At 40.4% G+C, this 12,494-nt stretch overlaps 1 protein-coding gene across 2 annotated transcripts in view; it reads left to right on the top strand.

Moving 5' to 3' along the window:
* LOC127547720 (trichohyalin-like) overlaps window positions 1–12,494 on the top strand; it is a 41,849-nt gene that overhangs the window by 13,586 nt on the left and 15,769 nt on the right. For both annotated transcript variants that reach the window (XM_051974691.1, XM_051974692.1), the window contains exons 16-28: window positions 442–576; window positions 1,202–1,333; window positions 1,959–2,090; window positions 2,729–2,833; window positions 3,456–3,575; window positions 4,246–4,332; window positions 5,144–5,266; window positions 5,864–5,974; window positions 6,407–6,517; window positions 6,978–7,088; window positions 7,549–7,662; window positions 8,134–8,244; window positions 8,558–8,671. In XM_051974691.1, the coding sequence (XP_051830651.1) occupies window positions 442–576; window positions 1,202–1,333; window positions 1,959–2,090; window positions 2,729–2,833; window positions 3,456–3,575; window positions 4,246–4,332; window positions 5,144–5,266; window positions 5,864–5,974; window positions 6,407–6,517; window positions 6,978–7,088; window positions 7,549–7,662; window positions 8,134–8,244; window positions 8,558–8,671 (1,506 nt within the window). The remainder of the gene's footprint in view (window positions 1–441; window positions 577–1,201; window positions 1,334–1,958; window positions 2,091–2,728; window positions 2,834–3,455; window positions 3,576–4,245; window positions 4,333–5,143; window positions 5,267–5,863; window positions 5,975–6,406; window positions 6,518–6,977; window positions 7,089–7,548; window positions 7,663–8,133; window positions 8,245–8,557; window positions 8,672–12,494) is intronic.

The raw sequence follows: 12,494 nt of genomic DNA, 5'->3' as shown, positions 1-12,494 counted from the left end.
AGGTTTCACTTTCACGTTACACTTATTGAGTCAATAGTCATTTATTTCTCTGTGTAGGGGTTGCTTTTAAAAATATAGATTTAATAATACCTCCAAATGACCAGCCCCTAAGCAATACTTTTTCCCACCTTCTATTTTAGAATATCCAGCTGCTTTTACTTGCTTGGTTGTTTTAGAGCTTAGAAAACAAAGAAAATTTAGGTAGGAGTCGAGGATAAGAAACTACATCCTGACATTCCTACAATGGGAGTGAGGAAGAGAGAAAAGAGAGAAAAGGCTGCTTTTCTGTATAAAATTCAAAGTTTTGACAAATTGCAGAAATAGTGAAAGAGACTGATGAGAAGAAACCAAGAATAGAGCACAGGGGAATGCAGGGGAGCATTTTAAGTGGCAGATAATTCTTGATGGCCTGGACCTTTGTTCTTCAATGACAAATAATAGGAGGATGAGTCAGAGGATGAGAAGCAGAGACGCCGGGATACGATGGAAAGTCGTCCATCCAAACGGGACTTGGCTTCCAGAAGGCGCAGTAGCAGTAGTCCTGAGAAGATCCAGATCCAACTACTAGCCGACCAGGTGAGTGTAGCCAAACCACTGCAGGTGTGGGAAAGGGACATGATCTGGACAAGCATTCTCTAATGGAGGCATACATCCTTGGTCTAATGAGTATCATTCTCTCATAAACAAAATTCAGGCCTAATCCCATGACAATTCAATCCTAGCCTTGCTGGTCAACATGCAAACCTACCTTTCCTGCTACCAATGAGAAGTTTCACTTTCACATCACACTTATTGAAGCAATAGTCATTTATTTCTCTGTGTAGGGGTTGCTTTTAAAAATACAGATTTAATAATACCTCCTAATGACCAGCCCGTGAGCAATACTTTTTCCCACCTTCTGTTTTAGAATATCCAGCTGCTTTTACTTGCTTGGTTGTTTTAGAGCTTAGAAAACAAAGAAAATTTAGGTAGGAGTTGAGGATAAGAAACTACATCCTGACATTCCTACAATGGGAGTGAGGAAGAGAGAAAAGAGAGAAAAGGCTGCTTTTCTATATAAAATTCAAAGTTTTGACAAATTGCAGAAATGGTGAAAGATGAGAAGAGACCAAGAATAGAGCACAGGGGAATTCAGGGGAGCATTTTAAGTGGCAGGTAATTCCTGATGCCTGGGCCTTTGCTCTTCAATGACAAATAATAGGATGAGTCAGAGGATGAGAAGCAGAGACGCCGGGACACAATGGAAAGTCGTCCATCCAAACGGGACTTGGCTTCCAGAAGGCGCAGTAGCACTAGTCCTGAGAAGATTCAGATCCAACTACTAGCCGACCAGGTGAGCGCAGCCAAACCACTGCAGGTGTGGGAAAGGGACATGATCTGGACAAGCATTCTCTAATGGAGGCATACATCCTTGGTCTAATAAGTGTCATTCTCTCATAAACAAAATTCAGGCCTAATCCCATGACAATTCAATCCTAGCCTTGCTGGTCAACATGCAAACCTACCTTTCCTTCTACCAATGAGAGGTTTCACTTTCACATCACACTTATTGAAGCAATAGTCATTTATTTCTTTGTGTCAGGGGTGCTTTTAAAAATATAGATTTAATAGTACCTCCAAATGACCAGCCCCTGAGCAATACTTTTTCCCACCTTCTGTTTTAGAATGTCTAGCTTTTACTTGCTTGGTTGTTTTAGAGCTTAGAAAACAAAGAAAAAGGTAGGAGTTGAGGATAGGAAACTACATCCTGACATTCCTACAATGGGAGTGAGGAAGAGAGAAAAGAGAGAAAAGGTCACTTTTCTGTATAAAATTCAAAGTTTTGACAAATTGCATAAATGGTGAAAGAGACTGATGAGAAGAGACCAAGAATAGAGCACAGGGGAATATGGGAGAGCATTTTAAGTGGCAGGTAATTCTTGATGCTTGGGCCTTTGTTCTTCAATGACAAATAATAGGATGAATCAGAGGATGAGAAGCAGAGACGCCGGGATACAATGGAAAGTCGTCCATCCAAACGGGACTTGGCTTCAAGAAGGCGCAGTAGCATTAGTCCTGGGAAGATCCAGATCCAATCACTGGCTGACCAGGTGAGTGTAGCCAAACCACTGCAGGTGTGGGAAAGGGACATGATCTGGACAAGCATTCTCTAATGGAGGCATACATCCTTTGTCTAATGAGTGTCATTCTCTCATAAACAAAATTCAGGCTTAATCCCATGACAATTCAATCCTAGCCTTGCTGGTCAACATGCAAACCTACCTTTCCTGCTACCAATGAAGAGGTTTCACTTTCACGTCACACTTATTGAAGCAATAGTCATTTATTTCTCTGTGTCAGGGGTGCTTTTAAAAATATAGATTTAATAATACCTCCAAATGACCAGCCCTTGAGCAATACCTTTTCCCACCTTCTGTTTTAGAATGTCCAGCTGCTTTTACTTGCTTGCTTGTTTCAGAGCTTAGAAAACAAAGGAAGTGTAGGTAGGAGTTGAGAGCAGAAAACTACATTTTGACATTCCTACAACGGGAGTGAGAAAGTGAGAAAAAAATGAATCTAAAAGGTCACTTTTCTGTGTAAAATTCAAAAGTTTTGACAAATTGCAGAGATGGTGAAAGAGACTGATGAGAAGAGGCCAAGAATGGAGCACAGGGCAACACAGGGGAGCATTTTAAGTGTCAGGTAATTCTTGATGACTGGGCCATTGTTCTTCAATGACAAATAATAGGAGGATGAGTCAGAGGATGAGAAGCAGAGTCGTCGTCCATCAAGACGAGGCTCATCTTTAAGAAAGCGCAGTAGTCCTGAGACAATCCAATCACTGGCAGAGCAGGTGAGCGCAACCAAACCACTGCAGGTGTGGGAAAGGGACATGATCTGGACAAGCATTCTCTAATGAAGGCATACATCCTTTGTCTAATGAGTATCATTCTCTCATAAACAAAATTCAGGCCTAATCCCATGACAATTCAATCCTACTTATCCCGCTACCAATGAGAGGTTTCACATTCATGTTGTACTCACTGAGGAAAAGGTCATTTATTTCTCTATGTAAAAAGTGCTTTTAAAAATATAAATTTAATGATACATCCAAATGACCTGAATCTGGACAGTACTTTTTCCCACTTTCTCTTCTAGGATAGCAAGCTTGTGTGCTTGCTGGTTGTTTTAGTACTGGAAAACAAAGGAAATCTAAGTAGGAGATTGAGAGCAAGAAACTTACTTTCCATAATTCTATAATGTGAAAGTACAAGTAAGAATTTAGAATTTCCATTTTTTGACTAAACTTCCAATGTTTAGAAAAGAATTTGCTGAAATGATCAGAGATTGGTGAGAACAGAGCAAGACATCACAGGTGAAGTTCAGGACTGGGGCACAGGGAAACATGTATGAGCATTTGAGTTGGCAAGTAGTTCTTGATGACTGGGTCTTTGTTCTTGAATGATGAATAATAGGAGGATGAGTCAGAGGATGAGAAGCAGAGCCGTCGGGATACAATGGAAAGTCGTCCATCAAAACGGGACTCAGCTTTATCAAGGCACAGTACTATTTTGAAGATTGAATTCCCAGCACAAGTGAGCTAATACCTCTACAATGGTGGGAAAGGGACACAATTCTGAACAGACATTCCCTAATGTAGGCATACATCCTTTGTCAAATGGGTATCCCCTTAAATTCCATAACTGTTAATACTTGACTTGCTAGTTAACATTCATACCTACCTATACCACTACCAGTGAGAGGTTTCACTTTCATGTCACACTCAGAAGCAAAAATCATGTATTTCTCTCTATAAGGAGTATATTGAGAAAGAGACAGAGAGACAGAGAGAGTGGGAGGAGAGGGAGGGAAGGAGAGAAGGGAAGAAGGGAAGGGGGAGATATTGAGAGAGAGAGAGATTGAAATTTAACAATACATCCATGTTATAACTGGGCAAAAACTTTTCCCACTACCTCCTCTTTAGGTCAGCAAGATGCTTGATTCATTACTGATTTTAGAGGTGGGAATTGAGGACAGGAGACTGGCTGCCCAATGAGTGAGAAAGTAAGAAAAAAGAAAGTCCAAAGATCACTTTTCTAACTAAATTCATTCCAGTGTTTTCACAGAAATTTGCAGAAATGATCATCAGAGACCAGTGAGAATAGGGCATGAAGTGCAGGACTGTGGCACAGGCCAACACGCATGAGCATTCTAGTTAGCAGGTAATTCTTGATAACTAGACCTTTGTTCTTTAATAACAAATAGAAGCCGTTGCAACATCATCCATCAAAACAAGACCAAGCTTCAAGAAAGCGCAGTACTGTCGAGAGGATCCAATTCCCACCTGAAAAGGTGGGCACAGCTGATTACCACTGCAATGGTGGAAAGGGGACACAATTCTGGAGAAGCATTCTCTAATTTAGGCATATATACTTTATATCCCATAACTGTTTAATCCTTGACTTGCTAGTCAACATACAAGCCTACCTATCTTGCTACCAACATGAACTTTCACTTTCATGTCACACTCACTGAAGAAAAGGTCATTTATTTCTTCTATGTAGGAAGCATTTTTAAAAACAGTAATTTAATTATACCTCTAAACTACCTGGACCTGGCCAATACCTTTTCCAATTTCTCTATTAGGCTGACTAGCTACTTGGCTGATTGGTTGTTTAGAGCAGAAAATCAAAGGAATTATGAGTGTTAGTTGAGGCAGAAAATTATCTCCTCTAATTCCTATGATTGAATGAGGAAATAAAAATATAGTCCAGAAGGTCAGTTTTCTGACTAAAATTCCAATGTTTGGACAAGAATTCAGAAGTGGTCAAAATACCTCTTTCAACCACCTCTTTTAGATTTGCTAACTGCTTGCTTGCTTGGTTGTTTTAGAGCTAGAAAACAAAGGAATTATAAGCAAAAGGCTACCTCCTCACATTCCTGTGATGTGAGGAAATAAAAAAAAAAAATGCAGAAGTTCACTTTTCTGACTAAACTCATTCCAGTGTTGGGACAAGAATTTCTAGAAATGGTCATTAAGACTGATGAAAAGTGGTCAAAACATCACAGGTGAAGTGCAGGACACAGAACAATGCGTGTGAGCATTTGAGTCAGCAGGTAATTCTTGATGTCTGAGCCTTTGTTCTTCAATGACAAATAATAGGAGGATGAGTCAGAGGATGAGAAACAGAGACCAAGAGATAGGATGGAACGTCATTCATCAATACGGGATTCAGCTTCAAGGAGGGGCAGTAGTCCTGAGAAGATCCGATTCCCAGAAGAAGAGGTGAGCACAGAAAATATCTCTATAGTGGTGAGAAAGGGACACAATTCTGGACAGACATTCTCTAATTTTTGAATACATCTTTTGTCAAGTGGGTATCATTTCCTTATAAATAACTAATGCCTAAATCCCATGACTGTTCAATCCTTGACTTGCTGGTCAACATTCAAATTTATCTTGCTCCCAACAGATGTCTCACTTGGATGTCATACCCCCTGAGGTAAAGGCCATCTATCTCTCTCTGTAGGGAGTGCTTTTAAAAAAAAGTGATTTAATGATACCTCCAAACCCACCTTCTCTTTTAAGTTGGCTAGCTGCTTTCTTGGTTGGTTATTTTAGAGATCAAAAACAAAAGAATTATAAGTGGGAGTTGAGGTCAGGAGGTAGTCTCCCTCTCATATCCTTATGATGTAAGTGAAGAAGTGAGAAAAAGAAGTGTCTAGATCAGTTGTTTCACAAAAATTCCAATGTTTGGACAAAAATTTCCAGAAAAGATCAAAGGCCAAGACATCACAGGTGAGCCACGGGGCAGTGTTTTTGAGCATGTTAGGTGGCAGGTAATTCTTGATGACTGGGCCTTTGTTCTTCAATGACAAACAGGAGGAGGATGAGTCAGAGGAGGAGAAGCAGAGACAACATCGTCTATCAAAACGAGGCTCGTCTTTAAGAAGGCGCAGTAGTCCTGAGACGATCCAATCACTGGCAGACCCGGTGAGCGCAGCCAAACCACTACAGATGTGGGCAAGGGACGTGATCTGGACAAGCATTCACTAATGAAGGCATACGTCCTTAGTTATGGGGGAAATGAGAGTTGTTTGACAAACTAACGCCTAAATCCCATGACTGTTCAATCCTTGATTTGCTAGTCAACATTCAAATCTATCCTGCTACACTCAGTGAGGTAAAGATCATTACATCTCTATGGCAGGAGTGAGGAAGTCAGAAAAAAGAGAATCTGGAAGGTCATTTTTCTGACTAAAAAATCCAATATTTTGATAAGAATTTGCAGAAATGGTCAAAGAGAGTGGTGAAAAGAGGACACAACATCATAGATGGGGAATGGGGCACAGGGTGATACGGGGGAGCATTTTAAGTGGCAGGTAATTCTTGATGACTGGGCCTTTGTTCTTCAATGACAAACAGGAGGAAGATGAGTCAGAGGAGGTGAACCAGAGATACTATCGTCCATCAAAACGAGGCTCGTCTTTAAGAAGGCGCAGTAGTCCTGAGACGATCCAATCACTGGCAGACCCGGTGAGCGCAGCCAAACCACTACAGATGTGGGCAAGGGACACAATCTGGACAAGCATTCTCTAGTGTAGGCAAACTTCCTTTGTCAAACAAGTCTCATTCCCCCCATAACTAACTAACACCTAAATTCCATGACTGTTGTTCAATCCTTGACTTGCTGGTCAACATTCAAATCTATCCTGCTACCAGCAAGGGGTTTCACTTTCATATTACACTCAGTGAGGTAAAGAGCATTACAGATCTCTATGACAGGCGTGAGGAAGTCAGAAAAAAGAGAATCTGGAAGGTTATTTTTCTGACTAAAAATCCAATATGTTGATAAGAATTTGCAGGAATGGTCAAAGAGAGTGGTGAAAAGAGGACACAACATCATAGATGGGGAATGGGGCACAGGGTGATGCAGGAGAGCATTTTAAGTGGCAGGTAATTCTTGATGACTGGGCCTTTGTTCTTCAATGACAAGCAGGAAGAGGATGAGTCAGAGGAGGAGAAGCAGAGACACCATCCATCAAAAAGAGGCTCGTCTTTAAGAAGGCGCAGTAGTCCTGAGACGATCCAATCACTGGCAGACCCGGTGAGCGCAGCCAAACCACTACAGATGTGGGCAAGGGACACAATCTGGACAAGCATTCTCTAGTGTAGGCAAACTTCCTTTGTCAAACAAGTCTCATTCCCCCCATAACTAACTAACACCTAAATCCCATGACTGTTGTTCAATCCTTGACTTGCTGGTCAACATTCAAATCTATCCTGCTACCAGCAAGGGGTTTCACTTTCATATTACACTCAGTGAGGTAAAGAGCATTACATCCCTATGACAGGAGTAAGGAAGTCAGAAAAAAGAGAATCTGGAAGGTCATTTTTCTGACTAAAAATCTAATATTTTGATATGAATTTGCAGAAATGGTCAAAGAGAGTGGTGAAAAGAGGACACGACATCATAGATGGGGAATGGGGCACAGGGTGATAAGGGGGGGAGCATTTTAAGTGGCAGGTAATTCTTGATGACTGGGCCTTTGTTCTTCAATGACAAGCAGGAAGAGGATGAGTCAGAGGAGGTGAACCAGAGATACTATCGTCCATCAAAACGAGGCTCGTCTTTAAGAAGGCGTAGTAGTCCTGAGACGATCCAATCATTAGCAGACCAGGTGAGCGCAGCCAAACCACTACAGATGTGGGCAAGGGACACAATCTGGACAAGCATTCTCTAGTGTAGGCAAACTTCCTTTGTCAAACAAGTCTTATTCCCCCTCCCCCCCCCCATAACTAACTAATGCCTAAATTCCATGACTGTTGTTCAATCCTTGACTTGCTAGTCAACATTCAAATCTATCCTGCTACCAGCAAGGGATTTCACTTTCATATTACACTCAGTGAAGTAAAAATCATTACATCCTTATGACAGGAGTAAGGAAATCAGAAAAAAGAGAATCTGGAAGGTCATTTTTCTGACTAAAAATCCAATATTTTGATAAGAATTTGCAGAAATGGTCAAAGAGAGTGGTGAAAAGAGGACACAACATCATAGATGGGGAATGGGGCACAGGGTAATGCAGGGGAGCATTTTAAATGGCAGGTAATTCTTGATGACTGGGCCTTTGTTCTTCAATGACAAACAGGAGGAAGATGAGTCAGAGGAGGAGAACCAGAGATACCGTCGTCCATCAAAACGAGGCTCGTCTTTAAGAAGGCGCAGTAGTCCTGAGACAATCCAATCATTAGCAGACCAGGTGAGCGCAGCCAAATCACTACAGATGTGGGCAAGGGACACAATCTGGACAAGCATTCTCTAATGAAGGCATACATCCTTTGTCAAGCAAGTCTCATTCCCCCCAGAAGTAAGAAAAAAAGAGAATCTGGAAGGTCTTTTTTCTGACTAAAACTCCAATATTTTGATAAGAATTTGCAGAAATGGTCAAAGAGAGTGGTGAAAAGAGGACATGACATCATAGATGGGGAATGGGGCACAGGGTGATAAGGAGGAGCATTTTAAGTGGCAGGTAATTCTTTATGACTGGGCCTTTATTCTTCAATGACAAACAGGAGGAAGATGAGTCAGAAGAAGAGAAACAGAGACCACCATGTTGGCTATTAAAACGAGACTCATCTTTAAGAAGGCGCAGTAGTCCTGAGATGATCCAATCACTGGAAGACCAGGTGAGTGCAGCCAAACCACTGTATATGTGGGAAAGGGACACAATGCGGACAAGCATTCTCTAATGAAGGCATACATCCTTTGTCAAACAAGTATAATCCCCCCACAATTTACTGATGCCTAAATCCCATGACTGTTCAATCCTTGGCTTGCTGATCAACATTCAAACCTATCCTACTACCAGCAAGGGGTTTCATTTTTCATGTCACACTCATTGAGGCAAAAACCATTTTATTTCTTGATGTAGGGAGTGCATTTAAAAATATAGAGTTAAGGATACCTCCCAACTACCTGAATCTGGGAAACACCTTTTTCCACCACCTCTTTTTAGGTTGGCTAGCTGCTTGGTTTGTTGGTTGTTTTAGAGCTGGACACTAAAGAAGAAAGTAGGAAAGGGGAAGAGAAGAGCAGGAGAATACCTACCTTACTTCCTACCATATGAATGAGGAAGGAAGAAAAAAGAAAATCAAGAAAGTCTCTTTTCAAACCCAACACACCAATTTCCTTTACAAAATGTTGTAGAAAAGACTAAAGGAATTGATAAGAATAGGCCATTCCTTTAAAAAGATGAAATTTGGGACAATGGCTGAGGGGACTGTATTGTGTAAGCATTATAGATGAAAGGAAATTTCTAATACCCAGGGCTTTGTTATTTAACAATAAGTAGGACATGAATGAGCCCAAGGATGAGAACCAGAGACAAGGATAGAATGCAATATTATTCATTTCAATTGAACTCAGCTGATTTTTCTTGAGTGCTAAGAAGATTAAACAGTAAGCAGAAAAAGTGAGCAGACCCAAGGACACCACAATGGTGGAGAAAAGGGAGACTGTTATGAACAATTATTCTGTAATCTAACCTATGCATCCTTTATCACAGAGGTATCACTCCTCAGTTTAGTTGTTTCATGTCCAACCTTTCATCAACTTATTTGGGGTTTTCTTGGCAAAGGTATTAGATAGAAGGTCTTGGTGTGCTATGGTCCGTGGACTCATGAAAAGTCACACAAAACAGAGTGACTGAACATCACTCCAAACTAACAAACATCTAAAATCCCATAACTAGGCTCATTCCTCAAGTCCTTGTCAGCACCCAGCCCTACCAATCCTCCTATCAAAACATATCTTATTTTCATGTTCTGCACTCCCTGACTCGAAAGTTACTTTTGTCTCCAGACAGGGAATGCTTTTAAAAACATGGATTTCATAGGATATCCAAACTACCTACACCTTGGAACTATTGCTTCCCATCAACTCTTTAAGATTGGCTATTTGGTTGATAGGATGGTTGGTTGTTTTAGTGCCGAATATCAAAAGAGAAATGAATGGGTGGGGAGTGAGCAAGACACTACCTCACCTCATTCACACTATACAAGTGGAAAAGTGAAAGAAAAAGTCATGACAGTTTAAAAAAAAAAACTTCAATGTTCTTTGCATGCGTTTATAGAAGAGTTAAAAAGAGATTGATAAGAAGCAGTCAAAACATCACTTGGTGAAATGTGGGATTATTACTTAAGGTGTGAGGTGCCAGCATTTTGGGTGGCTGGTAATAACTGATTCCTGGGAAAATTGTTTCATGAAGAGAGAAAAGGATAGATTGAATAAGTCAAGGATGAGAACCAAAGACTTCCAGATAAGATGCTATAGTTACCATTGCAGCAAAACTCAACTTTAAAAAAAGCTCAATGCTGCAAAGAAAAGGGAACAGAAATTAGGAAAGAAGAGAACAGATCTGGACAGTCATTCTCTCATCTATGTTTGTCATGGGGGGAGGGGTGTGATGACTCTATAGTAACTAATATCTAAAATCCTATAACCAGGCCCACTCCTAGGCATGTTTGGTCAGTAATGCAATCTTACTTATCCTCCTACCAAGAGAGGGTCTCATCATATCACATCCACTGAAGCGCAAAGGTCATTTATTTCTCTTTAGTAGGGAGGACTTTTAAATATATAGATTTAATAATGTCTCCAAACTTCCTGGACCTCAGCAGGTCCACCATCTCTTTTAGGTTATCCACCATCTCTTTTAGGTTGGCTAGCTCCTTTCTAGGTTAGCTAGCTATTTTCTTGGTTGGTTGTTTTATAACTGGACACTAAAGGAGAAAGTAAGAAAGGGACCTACTTCCTACCATATGAATGAGGAAGAAAGGAAAAAGACAAGAGAATCACTTTTCAACTAAACTCACACCAATTTCCTTTACAAAATGTTAAAGAAAAGATTAAAGAAATTGAAAAGAACATGCCATTCCTTCAAAAAATGAAATCTGGGACAATGGCTAACGACTATATATGTAAGCATTTTAGGTGAAAGGAAATTCCTGATACCTGGGGCTTTGTTCTTCAATGATGATTAGGACATGAAAGGGCTGAATGAGCCCAAGGATGAGAACCAGATGCAACCTTATTCATTTCAATTGGAATCAACTACAATCAAGGTCTCTAGTGCCGAGATTATCAAACAGCAAGCAGAAAAGGTGAGCAGACCCAAGAACACCACAATAATAGAGAAGGGAAACTATTAAGAACCATCATCAATCTGAATCTAACCTATGCATCCTTTGTCACACTAGTATCACTCCTCAATTCAGTTGTTTCAATTACGTCCAACCCTTCATGAACTCACTTGGAATTTTCTTGGCAAAGGTATTGGATATAGAAGGTCTTGTTGTGCCATAGACTCAGGAAGAGTCACACAGGACAGAATGATTGAACAACATCACTCCCAACTTAACACCTAAAAATGCCATAGCAAGGCTCATTCCTAGGCTTGTTGTCAGCATTCAACCAATCTTCCTACCAAAACAGATCTCATTTTCATGTTGCACTCCCTGAGTCAAAGGTCACTTCTGTCTCCAGACAGGGAATGCTTTTAAAAACATGAATTCATGAGAAATCCAAATCACTTGAACCCTGAAACCATTGTTTTCCACCAACTCTTTAAGGTTGGCTAATTGTAATTGGCTGGTTTGTTGATTGGTTGTCTTAGTGCTGAACATTAAAAGAGAAATGGATGGAAGGGGTGAGCAAAACACTTACCTAACCTCATTCCTACTATGTGAGGAAATGAGAGAAAAGAAAATCATGATAGTTTTTCAAGCAAACTCTAATGTTCTTTGCAAGTTTGTAGAAAAGGTCGAAGAGATTGGTAGGAAGAAGCCAAAACATCATTTGATGAAATGTGGGACTATTGCTAAGAGTTGAGAGCATTTTGTGAGCATTTTAGGTGTCAGATTTGTGTTTGGGGCTTTGTTCTTCAATGTCAAGTAGAAGGAGAACAGATTAAATGAGTCCATGGGTGACAACCAGGTTTTCAGCAATAAGATGCAATATTATTCATCGCAATGGGACTTACCTATAAGAAAGCTCTTGTTCAGGGAGAAAGATGCAATAGCAGGCAGAAAAGGTAGGAAAAGTTGAGAGCACTTTAATGGCAGGGAAGCAAGATGATTCTGGACAGTCGTTCTATAATCCAGTCACTCATAATTTGTCACGGGAGCATCATTCCTCAGCAAAAAAGCAATACACAAAATCTTATGACCAAATTCAATCCCAGAGTTTGGGGTCAGTCTCCAAACCTACTTATCCTCCCTAATAATTCAAAGTTTTATTTTGATGTCATTCTCACTAAGACAAAGGTCATTTCTTTATACTTTTTAAAATTTGGATTTCATAGGAAACCTAAACCACCCAGTGGAACCAAATTTTCCTATCACCTCTTTGAGGGTGGATAAATGGCTATTTGGTTGGTTGCCTGTTTAAAGCTGTAATACCAAAGGGAGTAATGGATGGGAATGCTGGGCAAGATTTCTCTAAACTCATTCA

Source organism: Antechinus flavipes, chromosome 2 (genome assembly GCF_016432865.1).
Source record: "Antechinus flavipes isolate AdamAnt ecotype Samford, QLD, Australia chromosome 2, AdamAnt_v2, whole genome shotgun sequence".
NCBI lineage: Eukaryota > Metazoa > Chordata > Mammalia > Dasyuromorphia > Dasyuridae > Antechinus > Antechinus flavipes.
This window is presented reverse-complemented; position numbering and strand designations above follow the sequence as displayed.